The sequence below is a fragment of the Thermobia domestica genome, chromosome 5 (assembly GCF_964235325.1).
Source record: "Thermobia domestica chromosome 5, izTheDome1.hap1.1, whole genome shotgun sequence".
NCBI lineage: Eukaryota > Metazoa > Arthropoda > Insecta > Zygentoma > Lepismatidae > Thermobia > Thermobia domestica.
Genome location: NC_137458.1, coordinates 297,663,003 through 297,685,012, shown reverse-complemented (window position 1 = coordinate 297,685,012; position 22,010 = coordinate 297,663,003). Strand labels below are relative to the sequence as shown.

At 32.9% G+C, this 22,010-nt stretch overlaps 1 protein-coding gene across 1 annotated transcript in view; it reads left to right on the top strand.

Annotated features, from left to right (window-relative positions):
• LOC145686729 (uncharacterized) overlaps positions 1 to 1,284 on the top strand; it is a 351,998-nt gene extending 350,714 nt beyond the window's left edge. The window contains exon 6 of the mRNA XM_081760339.1: positions 564 to 1,284. Within this exon, the coding sequence (XP_081616465.1) occupies positions 564 to 1,000 (437 nt within the window). The 3' untranslated portion in view covers positions 1,001 to 1,284. The remainder of the gene's footprint in view (positions 1 to 563) is intronic.
• Positions 1,285 to 22,010: the final 20,726 nt, after the last annotated feature.

The window sequence follows — 22,010 nt, the reverse complement described above, 5'->3', positions numbered from 1 at the left end:
TCATTCAATATATGCTTTTTATATAAAAGTTATAAATCATATATCTAGAACGAGTGATACTGTGACAAAAATTTCTGTTTAAATAGTTTTAACGCAAATTTAGTTGAACTATCTTCTATTAATAACAGCATTTCTTGTATTAAAGTATTAATAAGTATTAAAGTATTAATACATCTTTTAATGTCAAAATAACATATTACTACCTTTGTTCGAGAATTATGGATTATTTTCATTAAGCTCTAATTAGCATACAATATTTGAAATGTCTCTCAAAAACTAATAAAAAAGAATTATAAGCTTCGACATATTTGATCATATCAACGTTTCGACTATCCACCCTGTATATCTACGACATATTCGTATATTAGTATATACGTATATTCGAATATATATATTATTGAATGTATCATGTTCTATTTTTAATTAATATTACCGTAAGTATCTTCAATGTATATAGTTTTATATATATGAACTATGACATATAAGTAAAAGGTTTTCGAAATGGAGTATTATTATGGCATATGATATTTTCAATTTTTTTTTTTCTTTTTCTTTCCCTACAGAATCGTCCCCTTCACGTTGCCGATACTCGTACATCCCCGACGGAGGGCCATGGTTTCACCCGAATCAGAGCCCGGCGAGAGTGGTGGCGAATCATTTCCCCCCTACATCACCATTTGTCCAGCATCGGGCGGAAACTGCACGCGACGGCTACATGTATCAGCGCATGGCGGCACCATCGACGATCTCAAACCATCAACCTCTGGGACCGCGGAGCAGTGGCGCCTCTGGCGGGAGCGAAGTGAGCGTGGCGGCTGGCAGTGGGGCCGCAACGGGCACCACCAGCAGCAAGAAAGTGTGCAAGTTCATTCTCGGAGACGAAGTGGTCGATACGGAAGGCAAGTTTCTTTCTCGCCCCACGTCGTTCAGGCGCAATCGAGATGACGGCGGAAGGGGATCGAAATCCCCACGTGAAGTGACGTTTGAGACATCCGTCTGATGATAACAGAACGGAGCTCGAAACGGCCACCATTTCCTTATTGAAAAGGCTGATTCCTGCTCCATATTACAGATTCCATTTTGTGATGTGATCAATATATATATTTTTTTTCTCTTTTCTTCATGCAGACATACATACTTAATTCTTTATGTTCTTTCCACGACTGAATTTAATTGCTCAGGTTAAACGTACTAACCTATCTCGTCGCTAAACTTTTTTTTTTTCGGAGAAAAATAAGCATATAAACATGCTCTTATAACAAAATATGAAATCAAACACAATATGTGGGTATGTTGATACATTTTACTATTTACTTCTCCATAAAAGTACAGCTACAGTTTAATGTTCTGTGCAAAAGTCGAAAACGGTGAATCAGTCAACAGCAAATAGCTGGTTTCTATATTCACAAGAACAGTGGTAATCAAAACTACTGGTTTAGCAGTGTTTTTTCTTCCTTTATGTTGTGGGGACAAAAAAGATAGCTAATACATAATTTACACGCTACTCAAATAACGAAAAAAAATCCTATCTTTTAAAAACTAATACATTGATACAGCGTGTAAATTACCTGTTTATTTTATATACATATATAATAAAAGACAAAACAAGGAAAGTGTAGTACGTAGTAAGCTTGAAGCGAAGATATTCGAACAATGTTTATATATATACATATAAATAAATATAATCAAATTCATTTTTTGCTGAAAACAAAATGTTAAAACAACTGAAAGTATGTGTAAACCAAAAGAAACAAGTGTTTGCAAAAAAAAAAAGTATATATAAATATAGATTTTTATACCGGAACTACGTCATTTTTTAACAAACAAATTATGTGTACTACGCGAAACGAACAAGGGAAAATTATATAATAGCCAAAAAGAACTATGTAGTTTTTAAGTATTTGCACATTTTTCTTGTTAGTTTCACACCAACGTTTTTTCAGCCGCGCGCGTCACTGTTTACAATTATTATAAGGAAACTATTTGAAAAAAAAAATGGAAGAAAAACCAGTTTAAAAATCAAAGTTGTTAATAATTCTCTAGGCACTAAATGAATTGCATTTTTTCTTACAAATATAGTTACATTCGAGCTTTATTATTATACAAATACTATATACACAACTGCCTTATGTATTGAAGACTGCATGCAAGTTGTATGTACTGTATATTATTATTATCTTTTAAAAACAATACCAAAAAAACAAACATAGATTTTACGAAAGTGAATTGCTTAAATTAGTAAAAAAAAAATTATATATATAGATAAAAAGGGTTATTACGCATATTAATAAAAAAAAATGATGCAGCGAATAGTGCTATTGAATTCGCATGATGGCGAATCAAAGAGAAAATGTATCGATGACCAGGGACCTTTCTTTTTATTCTTTACCGCTTAAGGACTTAATTATGAGGAGATTTTCTGGCAAAAATACCTTTATTTGCTTGTTTGAATTGTTTGAATATAGAAGAGTGAGTACATAAAAAATATTTCTTCATAACTCTTTTTCCAGTACATAGGAAAAAGAAGCTAAAAAAAGTTTGCAGATTTGTATCCCGAGTTATCTCGGGGCAACAAGAAGAAGGTATAGGGACGTAAAGTATCTGTGAAATATTCGTGCAGGGACGATATTTATTGCTAAATGATAAACACAATGTGCTGTGCAATACATATTAAAATAACGTTTCAAATTACTTAGTTTGTCATGATTAATATCCCGAATATTCTCTATGAAGAGTGATACAGAGAGAACAAGTACATAAAATTCAACACAGATACGCTAGTGGCGCTGCGGTGCAAAGGCACTACACACTCTATAATACCCATAGAGACTTCTGTTGGGCAAAATAATTATTTTGAACACTAACAGACGGCTTCTTTCGTGATAAGTACAATGGAATAAGAACGTTACAAACGCAACGAGATAACTCGGGAAATAAATAATTACTTAAAAAAAAGACGAGATAACTCGGGACATTGTAAATAAATAAATAATGTCCTTAAAGGGTTAAATCAATTTAAGAATTGTTCATATTTGATTATAAAATACTAAGAGAGGTTCTATGCTGAAAAGTCGATGGAAAAGTTTTCGAATATTTTAGGCCTTGACTCTTGTAATAGTGAAGAGGGCGAAACTTATATATATACACACAACATTTTACACACTTATATATATATTGTTACTTTCTTATGTTCATTATTAAAAAAACAGTGAAAACAAATCATGTATCATTGTCGAGTGATTTATTATATTCTCTGACAGGGGCGGCTTTAGGGTTTTAATTTTTGGTAGGCCCGCTTCCTCGATTATGGATACATATACACCTTTCATTGGTTAATGACAGTAGGAAATTACTTTTACAATAGTGGTTGATGCTATTTGTTAAATAATTATCCACCATTATACTCTTTATTGTATCTTTTAGCGTTTATACATTTTCCAAATTTTTGGCAAAGCCCGTACCTACCCGCTAAAGCCGCCACTGTTTTCTGAAGTGTTTTGAGTTTATGCACCATCTACGAACTCAATCCAGGTTGTCGACAAAAAGTAACTTATCATCTTTCGTTGCGAGTTGTTTTTGAAGCTAATTATGTAATATTTACCACTGTTGGACTCAATTACCGGTAATGACTTTTTTTCTTTTCATTAGAAAACTTCTTGAGTTAACGAAGCAGCAAAACCTGATGGAAGTTAATATGCCGAACCATAAAATCGAATTAAGGATCCATCTTACTGGCCTTAGTACTTCAAAGAGTCATTATGGAAAGTTTGGAAAGTTGTTGTTCGAAACAGTAGCAGCAAAAGCATTAATGTATTATTTCAAAAGTCACTTGACGTGAAGGTGAATCATCAACTCTTGCGAAGTATTTCAGTTGGTGCGTGCAAAAACTTGAAGTGTTCCGAAGCTATTTACACAACTTGGACGTACCTGTACTGAATCATTTCTGTCCATATTATATTTAACAGATACTTTGAAAGGTGTATGTGATTATCTGAAGTATCATATTTTACTATAATACTTTATGGTTTACCTGTTTAGTAAAATGATACATTTTATTACTTTTTTTAAACCGATGTTAAAGGTATTATAACATTGAAATTCATTGTACATGTCTTATTAAGGTGTTTCAAAACAACACCGGCAACGTTTGGAAGAGGATTCCTGACATCAAGATAGGACAAACGGTATAGACCAATCTGGGTGCAGAAATGATTCCTTTCGGTGCTATAATCAGACAAAAATTTGTCGGAAAAATGGAAAAACAGCCATAACTCGAGAACAAAATGTCGGATCGAAGTCAAGTAAAAGGGAATATCCATTACTTATATTCCTAGATTCCATTAATGCTCAATTTGATGTATATCTCTCCTTTTTATGAATTCTAACAATGTTTTTCTAACTTGAACAATGTACTATAATTTTTGTTCGTTGAAGTTCTCAGTCAACTTTTGATAAAATTCTCCAGTAATTCTTCAGTTTCTTTAGGGTTCAGTGTTGTACCGCCCCTGCACCACAACGAATTGTGCATTAATGGAATCTACGACTAAAAATAATCGATATTCCCTTTTACTCGACTTCGATTCGACATTTTTTTTCTCGAGTTATGGTTGCTTTTTTGTTTTGACAAATTTTCGACTGATCATAGCGTCGAAAGGAAACATTTCTGCATCCAGGTTGGTCTATACTTTCTGTCTTATCTTAATGTCAGAAATCCCCTTCCAAACCTGGTTGTCGATGTTGTTTTGTAACATCCTATATACATATATGACGTTCTGTTTTTTTTTTCTCTCTTCTGAAGGTAACCGTCGACATCGATACGTAAATACTTTACATAGTTACTTGATTTTATTAAGATGCATATTCAATATTCATTGAAAAACATCCAAAAGCACCCAAAATTATCTAAATATGAACGTTTCGGCTAAAGTTATTGCCTTCTTCAGTAGCTTTTTTTCTTTTAAAACACTGAAGTTGTTTGTGGAACTACATTTCATTGATTATCTTCTTTTATTTACTGTTAGTTTTCTTACTCCTAATAGTTCTCCATAAGTAATTTACCTTATACTAAATATTCTTTTTCAGGAGCACTAACCGGCATCTCATGTAGCTGATTAATAATAATTAAAGAAACATGGTTTCTCAGCCACTTGTTTCACGTATGTTTTATTTTACTCGATTAAAAAGGTTGTTGAAAAGTGTTAACATTACACTAGTCTGAATCTTTTCAACATTTCTCAAAAATTCGAACTTGGGAGATGAATAATCCAAAACATTAATCTTATACAGGGTGTTAAAAAAATTTGACACAATATTTTGGGAACATTCCTCAAATTAAAATAAGAGAAAAAGTTCATATGGACCTGTGCTTAAAAATGGATAGTTTTTGAGTTATAGGGCGCGGAAAACGTAAAGCAAGTGAACTTTAAAAGATCATAGCTCCTCTACTATTGAACCTATCATATTCGTGTCAAGACATCACTGAGGAACTGGTATGTGAACTATCCAAATATCCATGTTTAAGAATGCTCCAGTACGTGCCCGCCAATTTTTAGAGAAGTAGGTAGGGAGTGATCAAGTACTCCCAAACAGCCTCTCTAAAAATGATTGTGCAAGTAGCGGAGGTTCTGAAAGACGGTTCTGGAGTTCACATGTTAGTTCCTCACTGATGTCTTTACCCGACTACGATCGGTCCTTTAGTAGTGGAACTATGGGCCTTTAAAGTTCTTTTTTTTTCACGTTTTCGGCGCCCTATAACTAAGAAAGTACACACTTCCGACCACAGGTCCATATGTACGTTTTTTCTTATCTTGATGTGAGAAATTTATTCCTAAAACATTGTGCCAAATTTTTGAAACACCCGGTATAATTCAGCTCAAATATAAACAAGAATCTGTAGTGATATATTTAGAAGGTTCCGTCAATTTGATTTACGGTACAACAGTAGATGGATTTTTCAGTAGACGTAAGTTTTGCAAAGTTTCTCCCCATTACATTACATTTACACCAGTGAGTGTGGGAGTTCCGTAGGTGTTGTCAATATAATCTGTAAAATTCAGAAATAGGAAGAAAAAAATATTGTGAATTGAATGTAATAAGAAATTTCAATCTTCAGCATTCCTTTTCCTTTAAGTTTCATTACCAGGGTGTCTATCGGTCACGAGAGTCACGAATGTCACGAAAGAGTCACGAAATCAGAAAACGGTCATGAAAGTCACGAAAAAGTCACGAAATTTAGCTTTTGGGTCACAATTTTCTTAAACTGTACAAATGTAAGTACAGATTGGAAAATTTTGTTCTATAAAACGTCAAAATTCACCACCAAAAATGTCTATGGTCGGGTTTAGACGCTACCAAATCACAAGCAATGTATGTTTCTATCGCATGGATGACAATTCGGCCTAATTCGCACCCAAATTCGCTCTTCAAAATGTTAGAAAATTTTATGATTTGGTAAAGAAAAGGTCACGAAAAAGTCACGAAATTTCATTTTGGAATTTTAGTAGACACCCTGATTACGTTCCTAGTATAAAGAAATACAATGATTAAAGAGAGAGTATATCTCAAATTTTGATGTTTGAGGAATGTTAAAGAAATAAAAAATATTATGTACTATTCTTCAACCAATTACATTATTGCTGGAGTGAAATAAAACATAAGTGGAACAAAAAACAATACATCTTTAATTATTATTAATCACATATCGGTTATTAATTGCATAATACAGGAAGTTTCAAAAAGAATGATCTGATTTTAAAAGTCCATATGTATTGATAAAAATCCATATGATTCATTAGTTCTAAAATTAGTAAATATATATTTCTAAACTGTGAAAATAAGTTATTTATCATTTATTTCCCCTTGGAAGTGTGGTTTAAGAGTTGTATTTGCAGCACTTATTTACAGAAAAAAACATTGATAGAAATGGATTCTAATGGGACATTTTTCTATTGTTTTCGAAACCACTGTTGATACCTTAACTCACTTTCAAGTTAACGTTTTTCTTGAATCTAGCCGATGACTTTAAGCACGTATTTATTATTTTAATCAAAGAATTTTTGGTAACGTTTGTTGTTTTTGATTATGGAATTATCGCGTAAAGTTTGATCACATTTTTTCATGATTATGATGTATTTTTTGTGTAATTATATCTATAATTTATCTATTTTGTACTCTATGTGTATGCATTGGTGAATATACAGGGTATTTCAAAACAACACCGACAACGTTTTGGAGGTGATTCCTGACACCAAGATAAGACAAAAAGTATAAACCAACCTGAGTGCAGAACTCCCATCATTTCGGAGTTATAGGCTGCCGAAAACATGAATGAAAAAAAAAAAAAAAAAAGAAAAAAGAAAAAGAAAGAACTTTAAAGGTTCATAGCTCCAATACTATAGGATCTACCGTACACGGTTCAAGATTTCACTTAGGAATTAGTATGCGCCCTATCCAAATTTTCATATTTCAGAATCCTGCAGAACTTCCGCAATAATTTTTATAGAGGTAGTTGGTGAGTACTTCAAATTATATGTCCGTAGACAAACTTCCTCTAAAAAAAACTTGTTACATGAATACCACAGGACTCTGAAACATGTATTTTTGGGTAGCGCACATATTAGTTCCTAAGTGAAGTCTGAATTAGACTAGGTCTCATAGTATTGAAGCTATGGACCTCTAAAGTTCATATTTTCATGTTTTCGGCAGCCTTTAACTTCAAAATGACGGATTTCTGCACCCAGGTTGGTCTATACTTTTTTGTCTTCTCTTGGTGTCCTAAACGTTGTCGGTGTTGTTTTGAAACACCCTGTATATATATTTTATTTCTACTATATTCATAATAATGGTTGAGAAATTATTTTACTCTCCTACATTACTTAGCTCATTCTATAATAGTACGTTTGCACTTAAACATTTTGTGAGATTGTTGTCAAAATGCCCCTTCATTATTTTTTATATTTTATTTTATTTTATTTTATTTATTTATTTATTTATTTATTTATTCGAAAAGCAATCCTAATAAGTTGATAAACTGACGTCACGAATAATTAAGTTCTTACATCAAGTGTGTCCAAGAACAACTTTGCATTATTCCTTAACCTATGAAGTATTGGAAATATCGGAAGTTCTGCAGTATCTCGACTAACTGATTAATATAGACTTAACTTCGTCAGACGGTGAAGATAGTTTAAAGTTGCCAGTACTGTTAAGAGTCAGATTAAGTATTTTGTTTCATATCTAAGTTAAATAATGTAATTACAGCTGTAATATTTATTTTCAATTTTCATGCATTTGATTTGCTGCCGGCATGCCGTACTCCCAAGAGATCAAGTACAGTATATTGTTACCTATAAATAAATAAATAAAAAAAAAAAAACGTCGCGGCTACTTGCAAGTCGTACAAATGTTAGAAATTTTCATTAAGTAGCATCAACCATGGTTTCTCAACGAAGGTATCAACCGTGGTTTCTCAACGAAGGTATCAACCGTGGTTTCTCAACTATCTTATAAGCACGGTCTTTCTCTTCTATATTGAGGTTTGTTGTTGATCGCTGTTCCATTGATTAATTAATTTCTTCTTGTTTGAATGTTGTAAAAGTGAATTTTACTAAACAGGAAATATTATATTCAAAAAGCATAAGTGTATTGAAATTTAGCACGGAATATGATTAACAAATTTCATGATATCTTATATTAAAAAGATGGTTAAAACGGAGTTACCGTGGCCTCATATTTTTCAACTTTCTTTAGATGTAAAATGTATATTTCAATGAGCTGTGTCCAATGACACCACTTTTGATTTCTGGAATCGACCGCTTTTCAAGGTCAAATTAGGGGTCAAAAATAGAAAGTGGGACCATTTGGGCAATGGGGCCAGTGACCTACTGGGACAAAATGGATGTCATTTGAGTCGTGTTCACACGTACATGATTAATCGATATGCAATTTTCCCGAAAATTCTATTTTTACCCCGAAAATTAACGAAAATGCAGGATTTTGGATCTTGGATTTTCGTTAATTTTCTGGATCAAAATAGAATTTTCGAGAAAATGGAATATCAGTTGTTCATGTAAGTGTGAATACGAATCGAATGACACCATTTTGTCCCAGTCGGACACTGGTCCGCATTGCCCAAATGGTTCCACTTTTTATTTTCGACCCCTAATTTGACCTTAAAGCGATCGGTTCAAGAAATCAAAAGTTGTGCCATTGGACAGAGTTTATCGAAATCTATATTTTAAACCTAAAACATTTGTAAAACACTGGACCACGGTAACTCCCTTTTAACCTAAAAAGGTCTTAACTTTCAAAGTAATTCTTGTATATGGGATACGATAGAATGATTTTTGTTTCAGTATCCGGATAATGTAGTCTGCTTGTTTCTCAAGTAAACTGGAAAGACATATAAAAACAAATATCCTCCACTACCTCTGACAGCAAATGATTCCCCACTAAAGTAAATAAATAAATAAATAAATAAATAAATAAGTAAAACTAAATTACCAGATTTATCGAAAAAATATAGTTAATATTGGTAAAACTAAAAACGTATCTTACAATTTACTTTGTCGCTTGACATTGACCAATCAATTTGTTTTAACATAGATTAACTTCGTTTTACTATTTCATAATTCATTATCTAATACTCTTAGCGAACTAATTATATAGAAATTTCAAATATGTTCCTGATAGGCAAATGAGGTATTGTTGTCAGCAATGGCAAGTTTGTTAGATAGGAAATCTGTAGCGTCAAAGTATGTTGACAGGGATTTTCTGCAAAACTTATACATTGGAGGCATTCTGAAGGGGCATTCTGAACATATACTATTTTTTCGATAAAATAATGCGTAACAACATATAGGAAACGTAAAACAGTATTGTTGGTATTAATTATTGCACACATTAAGGGACAGTGAAAAATAGCACAAATTGGTGACCTGTATTACAATTATTTTTATTAGTTTCATTATGGCTCTGTAGTAAGCTATTTTGACATGTCTTCCATGGTGACAGTTGTCAAGTTTCAGGAACAAAAATTTTAATTAGTTTTGTTTGAAGAACACAAGTGTCCATCATCCTGCCACACTGAAATAAATGAAGTTGTTTCCATACGTTAATTTAAATATGTAAATACACACACAATACTATCAATCTTAATATTTCTGAATGAAAAAAAAAAAAATGTATTGTGAAGGGATTACAAATAGTCCCCAAAGCATTATGTCAAATCTCTATTGAAAGTAGTGCCGTGCCGTGGAAAATGAGCTCCCGAGGCGAGAGTATACGACGGCACCCCTGTACATATGAGTGGGGTCGACAGACCAGCCGCGAAACGCCACAATGATTGGCGCGAAGCGTAAGAAAATTTTTAAAAATAAACCCTGCTTTTTCTTGATTGTGAGCAATTTTTATTACTTTTTTCTTACATTTTACCGTGTATATATATATATATATATATATATATATATATATATGCACACTTGCTAAAGCAGGAAGAGGATTTAAGTACACACTCGTTTATACTGATATGTTGACAAAACTAGTTAAATTAATACTTTTATGTGAGACCACAAGTAAGTCCATTGCTAATGTATTTGTCAAAACAAAACATTCTTTTCTTTTTTCTTCCGAGTTTTACGCCTCCTTACTTCGGCGCCCGGGGCCGCTGCCTTCCCCCCACACACACACACACACAAACACACGGCACGGTACTGATTGAACGTGCAAATGATGGGCGACCTCAAGAGTGCTAGACTAAAGTAAAATAATAACAATAATAATAAATTATTTACTAGTTTCCCATTCTGAAATTAACTTTATCAAAGAAAGAACCGCAGTTGTGAACATTAGATATATTAAGTATCACAAGCCACAAGAAACTTATAATGACTTTGCACAACTTATTGTATCATAAACAAGTTATTCATTTGAATTACAATTACAAACTTTGTAATAAAATACAAGTTATTTGATTTTAAACAACCAAGGAAAGTACAGTTAACAAACTTAAATTTATCGGAATAAGACCCTCTTTTATTTTTTATAAATAAAAACAAGAAAATTATCTTTGCTTTAAAATTATCCATAATTTCAAATAAGGAAATTATTAACACTTTTATTAAATTTATTGAAGTGACTTTTTGAAAACTCTAAACACAGCACACTATGTCATATAGAGGGTATTTCAAAACAACACTGACAACGTTTGGTGGGTGATTCCTGACATAAAAGTAAAACTAAAAAGTATAGGCCAACTTGGGTCCACAAATGCTTCCTTTCGGTGTTATAGGCTGCCGGAAACATTAAAAAAAAATGAACTTTAAAGATCCATAGCTTTAAAACTATGGGACCTACCGTAGTCGGGTCAAGACTTCGTAAATATCCAAAATGAAACACTTTTATTTTGAGCCCACTGAAGACATGTTGAAATATGTTTGCCAGTAATTTCTCGATAAGACATATAATACTAGGAATGCAATGGATATACCCGATTGCAATGAAATGAGCTGAGCGAGCTTAAACTACGTAATCAGGAAGCGTTTTTCGGTGATTATTCCTCGATGGTACATCGGATTTTTGATTTCGACCTATGTTGTCACTCAGCACGACATACTCTATCAGCGTGCTAAGTTTGGTTGAGATCGGCCAAACGGTCTAGGAGTAAGCGTTTTTCGGTGATTATTCCTCGATGGTACATCGGATTTTTTATTTCGACCTATGTTGTCACTCAGCACGACATACTCTATCAGCGTGCTAAGTTTGGTTGAGATCGGCCAAACGGTCTAGGAGTTCGCGGACAACCAAACGGCTAACCCGAGTATAAGAGCTTCGCTTCGCTCAGCTCAATAAATATGAGACTCTTAGGAAAGAAATGGCATTTTACATTTATTAAAATTCGAAGTATCACTTTATATAAGATAGTCACGTTAGTTTCCTGTCTAGTGAAACTTATGAAAGAAGAATTACTTGAAAATTAGAAATTTTTGATAAATTCTTTGCAATATATTCATTGAAACTCTATTAAGCTTTTAACTGACAGTAAATATCGTGTTTTGGCTGATAATACGGCCATTTTAGTTGGAAATGTACACTTAAATAAATAAATAAATAAACAATATCAACCTAAGCCGATCAGTATGACTGAATTTACTTAATATACATTTTAATAAATAGATCGCTAGTCATTTCGTTTACTTGATCATTGATCGCCACTGAAAGAATTAAATTTACATGCTCAAGTTGAATTTTCTTTAATCATTTCTCATTGTAGCATTAAGACAGATTTTCATGCAAGCGTCCATTGCGTTCACTGCCTGCGATGTGGCTGTATAGCCAATTAAGAAAATTGTATAAGTACAGTTCTACGTGTAACACAACTTTCTGTTGGCTACCCATAGGAATCGCAAGCAACGAACGCAACGTACCGTTGCATGAAAATCCGTTCTTACAGTTCACAAACCCATTTAGGAACAGAATTCTTTTTGTAGGACGCAAAAAATTAAAATATAACTACTCATACAAGTTCCTTGAAGTTTAGATTTTCTCCTTCGTCCACCAACGGGGTAAATTGCCACATTAGAATAAAGTGTAGATCGTGATTAAGTTATAAGAAAATAATTCAGACAACTTAAAAAGAAACACACACAATCTTTTCCCTATCTTAATAACTCATTGTGTTATTGGATTTAGACGACATCTACACATAAGTGAAATTAAAACTCCGAGGAACTTTTCTAAATGTAGTTAATATATGATTTTTTTTACTACGTTCTATACAAGTTGCCGAAATATGAAAAATCAAAATCTCATATGGTCTGCCAAGTAACAATGAACTAACGACGATAGGAAATTTTTCCTGATATTTTGTTCTATGTGAATTACATTCTTAACTATGCTACGAGGCGCATCCAGAAAGTAACTTTCCCACGCGTCTCATAGCTAGGAAACCGTATGTTGCGCGAAGCGTCTGCGTGCACGTGAGTTTGTAAGGTGCTGCCATGGCGCATGCGCCAGCGGAACCTTCCTAGTGTTCTCAATAGTGTCGTGGCAGTGGTTGAAGATGGACGTTCCTATTTCAGCTCTCACTGCGTGTGAAGTGAGAACAGTGATAACGTTTATGAATACATAGGGCATAGCACCGATTGAAATCCATCGTCAGTTGTTCCATCGTCAGTTTTGGCCTAATGTCATGAACAAGCAGTTTCTGCAAATTTCCCGCTCCTTATTGCACACCATTGTCACGGGACTCTTGTTTAAGAAGTTGTGTGCCAGGTGGCTGTCGAAGCAACTGACTCCAGAACACAAAGCAAGCCGCATGGGACAGCATTGACATTTTTGCAATGATACAGTTGACAATGGATTTCAATCGGTGTTATGCCCTGTGCATTCCAAAACTTTATCACTGCTCGCACTTCACACGCGGCGGGAGCTGGCATAGAAACGTCCATCTTCAACCACTGCCATGATGCTACTGAGAGCACTAAAGGAGTTCCGCTGGCGCATGCGCCATGCTAGAATCTTACTCTCTCATGTGCATGTAGCCGCTTTGCGCAACATGTGGTTTCCTAGCTATGGAACGCGTGGGAAACTTACTTTCTGGGTGAGCCTCGCGTAAATATTATCAATTGCACAAATAAATTCATTAATATTGACTAATATAATCATAACACCAATGCCTTTATTCAAAGTGTTAATTTGTGTCCATAAACACTACGATATTCACAAACAGCGTCCAAAGCAGGATGTATTTCTTTAAATAAAGTTATTTAGAGTCTACTTCTTATGTCCAGCTTGTCCGTCTCAAAAACTAATCTGTGAAATATGGTTTACCGAATTAGTAAAACTAAAATGTGGCCTTATAAGAATGTTAACAAAAAAGGATAAGTAAACCGAACGAGGATATTTATTAACATAAACTTAAAAGGGTACTAAGAACCACTTTTTTCATCCGAAATGAAACAAGTAAGGTAGATCAATACGCAAAAATGAGCATGTTACTAAAGAAAATGTGGTTTAAATAGTGGAAAAGTAATTTAATACAATGATACGAAAAAAAATTTATATCGTAATTACGATTCGGAGTGGAGGGATAAAGACAGATATAATCATAAAGAACAATTTAATGTATTCTCTTTAATTTTTAATTTAGTTATTGCACTTTCTAAAAATATTTTATAATTTGTTTTTGGGCTAGTAGAATTGGAAAAATTACACAACCACACGCAACAAAATAAATACAAGTTCCGCACATCGGACCCCAGAGTATGAATTCGATGTATTGTGTTACCCAGAATCCAAATTTTGAAACCCCAGGATGATTGACTGTGTCTTTTTTGGGGGTGGAGGTGAAAAACGAGCTATTTTGAATAGGGAGGATACATGTTTTTTTCGCCCATAAAAAAGATCGACATAGTCAATCGTCCTAGGGTTTCAAAATTTAAATTTGGATTTAGGGTTACAAAATACAAAGAATCTGTATCCTGGGGTCCGCTGAACAATACTTTTTTTGGGGGGATATGTTACGTGTATCCTCCCTATCCAAATTCCCTAAGTTTTTCGCTCATAAAAGGAATTGATACGGCCAATCGTCCTGGGGTTTTTTAATTTAAATTTGGATTTAGGGTTACAAAATACAAAGAATCTGTATCCTGGGGTCCGCTGAACAATACTTTTTTTTTGAGGGGGGCTATGTTACATGTATCCTCCCTATCCAAATTCTCTAAGTTTTTCGCTCATAAAAGGAATTCACACGGTCAATCGTCCTGGGGTTTTGAAATTTGGATTATGTGTAACAAAATACATCGAATTCATACTCTGAGGTCCGGTACACGGAACTTTTTTTTTTATGTGTGGCTGTGTTATTATTCCAATTTCTATCTAAAACATGTTTTGGTCCTGCTATGAAATATTGAAAAATAAATAACAGCATTGTTTAGATAGAATTTTTATCTAAAAAATATGTGTTATGTTCATTTCTACGTGGTAAACCGACTTAATCAAAATCAGTGTACTTTGAAACAAACAGCAGAGAAAATTATTGATTAACATGAAGCTTAAATGAGAAACAGATAAAAATCCAATCAAATACTGTTACTAATGTCATATTATTAAAATAAACAAACACTAAAATATCAGAGCTTGAATTAAATGCAAAAATAATAACATCATCAACACTGTGTCTGAACATATAAGTGAAACTTATATGCCCTAAACAGTGAACAACGGTGTGTTCAGTGCAAATATATTACTCACTTTTGTTTCAACGGTTCTGTATTTTTTTAAAGTACCAGAGTCACAAATGTTTCTCTTCTTCGTATTTTAATATACAGAGTGTTACAAAAAAATTGCCACAATACTTTAAGAATAGATTAATCACATCAAAATAAGAAAAAAAAGTTCATATGAACTTGTGGTTGGAAGTGCATAGTTGCGTAGTTATAGGGTGCCGAAAACGTGAAAAAATGAACTTCAAATGTCCATAGTTCCACTACTATAGGACTGATCGTAGTCGAGTCAAGACATCACTGAGGAACTAGTATGTGTGAACGATCCAAATATCCATTTTTCAGAACCTCCAGTACTTGCACAATCATTTTTAAGATAGGCTGTTTGGAAGTACTTGATCACTCTCCACCTACCTCTCTAAAAAATTGGTGTACAAGTACTGGAGCATTCTTAAACATGGATATTTGGATAGTTCAGTGATGTCCTCACCCAACTACGATAAATCCCATAATAGTGGAGCTATGAACTTATATTAAAGTTCACTTGTTTCACGTTTACGGCACCGTATAAGTCCGAAACTATCCACTTTTGAACACAGGACCATATGAACTTTTTTCTTATTTTGATGTGTGAAATCCGTTCCCAAAACATTGGGACACATTTTTGTAACTCTCCATATAGTGGTAGAAATATATATTTCTCAGCTAGAAATGAAATGAAATGAAATTTTTGTCACTGCATTCCACAATAACTGCTAATAGCTAACACTCCAAATTTGAATGATAACACACCCAATTGTTTTATTGGTTACCTTTTTTTTCTAACAAAAAATTTCGCATTTTTTTTCTTCAAATAACTCAAAGGTGACTCAAAGAGGCATGGACCTTATATTACTGTCGTTCTGTTTGGCATAATTAGGATATGAATTATACTTTTCACATGCAAACGTTATGTATAACTAAAAAAAAAAAAAAAAAAATGATCCAAGTCCTAAATTTTCTGTGCACTCTCAAATAAATTTGCTATCACTACAAAGTACAAGTACAGAACTGTTAGAAAACAAAGTGAATGCCCATTATTTTCACCGCGACTGTTCAAGCAAAACCAAGATAGTCCTTTTTTATTATTATTGCTCAAATTAATTAATTATACATATATATATTAAACATTCCATTTGAGGATAATTTCTTGATCTATTGGGACAAAATGTATTGCCAAGTTTCTCCTTGGCACTTGTAAACAGATGTTTCCCATGCTGCTATAGAAACAATAGCGCCACATTACCATGTGTGAGTGTGTGTTTATGTAGGTGTATATATTTGTGTGTGTATGAATATGTAAACAGGATCTTGTAATTGTTAGAAAGGACAGCTCTGCTTATGCGTCTTAACTGAACAGGTTAGTGAACTGTTCTTTTTAACAACTTTGTACCAGTCCTTACCTGTTTAAATTTCTTGTAATTGTTCTTATTCTTCTGTAATTGTTACAGTTCGTGTAACTGTAAAGATTATTTTTTTTATTTCCTCAGTTTTATATTATGTTGAAAATAAATAAACATAAGCTTAGGAAATCGTGAAATGTCAAACAAATTTCAAGATGGCGAATATAAAAATGAGTGCCAAAAGGGAAACCTAATGTTCCTATCCTTCCTATAATGATTTTATAATGTATAAGCTTCCTTATTATCATGTAATTTCTTTTTATGTAATTATTATTATTATTATTACCGATACCTAACTTTAAAATACAAGGTGTTTCAAAAAGAATGACCTGATTTTAAAAGTCCATATATGTTTGATAGAAACATACTACAAAAATGGAATAAATTGCAAAATACTCACAAAATCTTCAAGTTTTAGCCATGCTATTACAACTGCTCTATGTGTCCACCACCAGCAGCACGAACAACATCTAGACTATAGCTAAATTCCAACATTTTATCAGAAGTGCGACGTCGACCTGGACTCTTACTTTTGCATAAGCATCCTGTTTCTTCAAATTGGAGATACCAACGACGAATGTTTTGAGTGCCGGTGGATCAATTCCAAACCGCCAACGAAAAGCACGCTGGACCGAAATCACTGAGTCAGTCTTTGCAAACTGCAGCATACAAAACGCCTTCTGTTGAGCGGACGCCATCTTACTTCTGACTGACTGCAAACTAAGAAGACGCATTGACTAACATCTAACGGCGATTTTCTGAAACTGCAGGCCACGCCCATTTCAAACAACGCTCATTCCCTTGCCGGCACGTCTCATGTTCTGCAATTACTACCGTTCAAAATCAGACCATTCTTTCTGAAACACGCTGTATTTTAAGTAAGTTACCAATATGTTTATTCTTCCAACAACAGAAGTTACATTGTAGATACGTATAGTTCTAAAAGCACTAATGTGTATTTTGTAATTATCCATTCTTTTTTTGTTTGTTTATTCTCAAATAGCCAACATTATAAGGTTAAAGTATTTTTCATTGATGTATATATTAAGGGTAACAAACTGCACCTACCGCGACTATAGATATATCAGTAAATGGATTGCCGTTTCATTTTGGGATTTTTTATTATTATTTTTTTGTGGTGTAAACTACCAAAAAAAAGATATCTTACAGTTAATTTTTTTATTAATTAAACATGATGTGTTGTTTTATTATAGACTAGTTTCATTTGTTATTAATGTTTCCAATAGTTATTTCCCTTGGAAGGGCATACTCTTACCTTGGAAGTAAAACTTGTATTCGAACCGTTGGTTGTCACTATTATACTGTCTAGATATTTCAACACCTACACTAAGCCTTCCTTTGACATACTCAGAGTACTCTGATTGTTAATTGGTTATTTAAAGTACTTTTTTCGATATTCAATAGCACAGGTCTGCAAAAATTATTTTCTGTCAGCTTTATTTTTTTAAGTATTCCTTTGATATTCACTAACACGGGTCTGCATTTTTTTTTTTTCAGCTGCATGGGTTTAGGGGTGTTCTGAGTCTGAAAATGATCTTTATCTTTCCCCATCGCGTACAGTTTGCTTGAAAAGAATCTAACACACTCATTTATTAAAAAAAAAAAAAAAAAAAAAAAAAAGTTGTGCTATTCAGCTGGTTTGCCAGAATCGGTTGTTAAAATATTTCGAGTTCGCAGAACCGTTTGTTATATCTAGACATAACAGTAAATTTTACCCAGTTCTACCTAGCTACAGTAAATTTTAGTTTAACTATCTTTACTTTTAGAAATTCTTACAGCGACAGAGTTAAACATATAACCTCTCAAATGCGTTAATTTGTTAATCTCAAATGCTGAGACATCAAGAATGAGAACTGCGATAACATAAGTGTAGCAGTGAGAATTATTGGTATGTGAAACCCATAATGGTATGTGAAACACATTGGAGATAATGGTATGTGAATCACATAATACCATTATCAACAATTGCCTTTGGCGTGGGAGACCCGGGTTCGATTCCCGGCGGGAGCTCATGTGGTTCGGATTCCACGTTAATCAGTAGGTCCACGTCTCATATAGCCTCGCTGCTGAACGGGACGTAAAACTCAAAGTCAACTCATTATCAACAATTGTCGATCCATTACTGGATTAAGGCCTTTCCAATACTTTTTGACAACCATGTATCTTGGATAATTCATTTCCAAGATTTTCGCAGTGCTACCTAATTTCGTCACACTACCTTGTATTAGGATGCTGTGTAGGTCGCTTACTTGTCACTTGTGGTATCCACTAAAAAAAAAATCCCTTTTTTCTACCTTTTATATATATATAAGCAGAACCGTTTGTTAAAAAGTTAGAATAACACCGCTGCAAACACCCGTCTGATTAAAACATAAAACAGAGTTACATTTACCATTCCTGGCATATTTGTGATTGATAAATATACACCTTTTCCCTTAGCCGAAGGGAATTATCATGGAACGCTAAATTGAAATATTTTATTTCATAAATATGCAGTAGTCACTCTGGTGACCTGTGAATTTTTTTCTTCTTAACTTTCATAGTTCTCTTGGCTCTCTTTCGGTTTCTGGTATTTCAAGTTTCCCGCCTGCCTTACTAAAAATAATACAAAATTTACCATTTTTCTTTTGCTTGTTTTTCATAAGTGAAAGGAAATAATGAAATGCAACTTACCACAATCATAGATAATTTTATTCTACAACAGAAAATATGAACCTGAAGAATTTTCAGTATTGCCATCCATAGAAATTACAGTGTTGCCAGAATAGCATTTCTCCCATAATCTAAGTTAAGGCAGCGAAAAGAGGAACATACCCAACTGCACTTGATTACGTACCATGTTGATTTGGTATTGTGTGAACTATTTTTTAAATAATAGTTGTGTTTAGTTTGTAATAAAGATAATAGTTTTAACAAACAGTTATTAAAATTAAATAATAATGTTATTTAAAAAGTAGTTCACAGTATACCACACAACATGATACGTAGTCAAATGCAGTTGAGTTCGTTCCTCTAGTTACTGCCTTAACTTAGATTTTGGGGGAGTTGTTGTTCTGGCAACACTGTAATTTCTATGGATGGCAACCCTGCAAATTCTTCAGGTTCATATTTTCTGTTGTAGAACAACATTATCAAAAACAAGTAAAAGAAAACTGATAAATTTTCTATTACTTTTAGTATGTCGGGCTCTCAAGCATCCAACAGTCATTCAAATTCCCCTTCTCCATATTTCCTCATCCCCTCCTTATTATTGTCCTACATTTTGCCTTATTTTGTACTCTTTATTAACATTGCAGAACTCATTGCTGATTACAAGAATTTACTAATAGAAAATAGCTCACAAAATTGCTCGTTCAATAGCATATGCCGAAGCTGTATACACCAGATTTACAAGAAAATTTGACTGATGGGAATTTTTTAAGCATTTTTCCCGTATTCAGCATGCAAAAATTTATAAGAATCAGCGGAAAACTCTTATGCAACTTTTTTGGTCCCAGACACATGTAATTTTTCGTACATGTTCAGAAATTTGGTTAATGTTAACTCTCGTATGCATTTGACATTCACCAATTTTTCGAAAAAGATTCTCTTTAGAAAACTTATTCGAAACTTTGATGAATGTCAACTGTATATAATTGATAACGAAGTTCCAAGTTTACCGTTTTGAACTTTTATGGGATATTGTGTAATGTACAAACTTTTTTTTTTTTTTTTTTTTTTTTATTCACGTTCACATAACTGTTGAAGAGTTTGGTGAATGACTATTGTTCACAATAACATTCCTCCAAAAATTTTCAAACGATATGTTTGAGAAATTGGTGTTTGAAATATTTTACGATAAACATCAAACGTCAAATGTTACATTCAACAAACTTCCTCGATATTCAATAGATGAGCCATTTATTAACTATATGGTATGTTTGAAGAACTTATCTTTGATAATTCGTGGTTATATTGTAGTACAAAATACGTATATTTAATAGGGGATGGATTCTTTAATTTTTTTATAAAAAAAAGAATGTTAAAATTTAACAAAGGAACGTATGTAAAATGAATATATTTAATCTTTAAGCCATTTTAGTTTCAAAGTTATAGATTTATTCAGTCAGGTAAAGTAATAGGGATAGCAGATGGTAGTTTACACCATTATTGATATTTCGTATTCTCTTGACATCAGATATCTGTGTCTAAGTTGTTTCTGCAACGTTTATTCACGTCGACTGTAAAAAAAAATAATTTTAAAATAATAATAATAGTAAAACAATGTGAGTGATAAAAGCAAGTCTATATGAGTGTAGCTCTTGTATATGGATACATTTAAATGGTCGCCATTGTCCGTTTGTTGTTTGTGTTGAAAAAGGTAAAAAAAAAAAAATCTAAAAGCTTTATCATGTTTCATGTTTGTTTGTTTGATTGTTTCTGATTTCAATGTGAGTGAAACAACGTTTGTTAACGTGATGCAGTGGGAAAAATAATGAAGCATTTAAAATATTTATTGATGGCAGCCATCTTGTGATGTGTGTGATTATTGCTAGATACAGTGGTCCCTGGTAGATGTAAAAATGTATTGTCGGAAAGCAAAAATAGTTTAGAATGTGAAAACTGATACGAAATATGTTTTAAAAAAATGTAGGAAAAGGAAAGAAACAAATTTCTGTAATGAAAAAAAAAAAAAGAAAGTCAAATAATTAAAAACAAGCCGTAATATTTGAAACAAATGAACTTGGTATATGAATATTTTGGTGCTCTAATGGAATTATAGTGCAGAAAAAATCAATAAGACAAGAAATTGGACTTCGTCGCCAAATTTTGTTTTTGGTAATAATTTCCAACATAGTTTAAAAAAAAAAAAAGGACACATTTGTAAAAGAAATACTTTTCATTCTACCACTGTCAAAGAATATAGTAGATTGTTGAAGAATTATATATTGCATATTAAATACAATATATATATATATATAAATATATAGAAAGAATCTATATCATTCACAATGCAAACTTCGAAAACCAAAAAAAATAAATAAATCCATTTTACTGTTAGACTAAAATTTTTAATACAATTTGTTACAATTTTATATATGTATGAAAGTTTCCAATTTTCAATTTAAGGGGAGAGAGGATTTTAAAATATATTTTTGTTTTTCGAACTTTCACTGAAAAGTAAGAGATATTTAGAAATCAATAATTCAACATGATGGATTTTTGTATATATATTATTAATATACATACATATATATATATATATATATGATGTATATGCCCCATCTTATGTTTATACTGCAACAGAACGTGAGAGGGTTTATGAAAAATTTTACAAATGTACTAC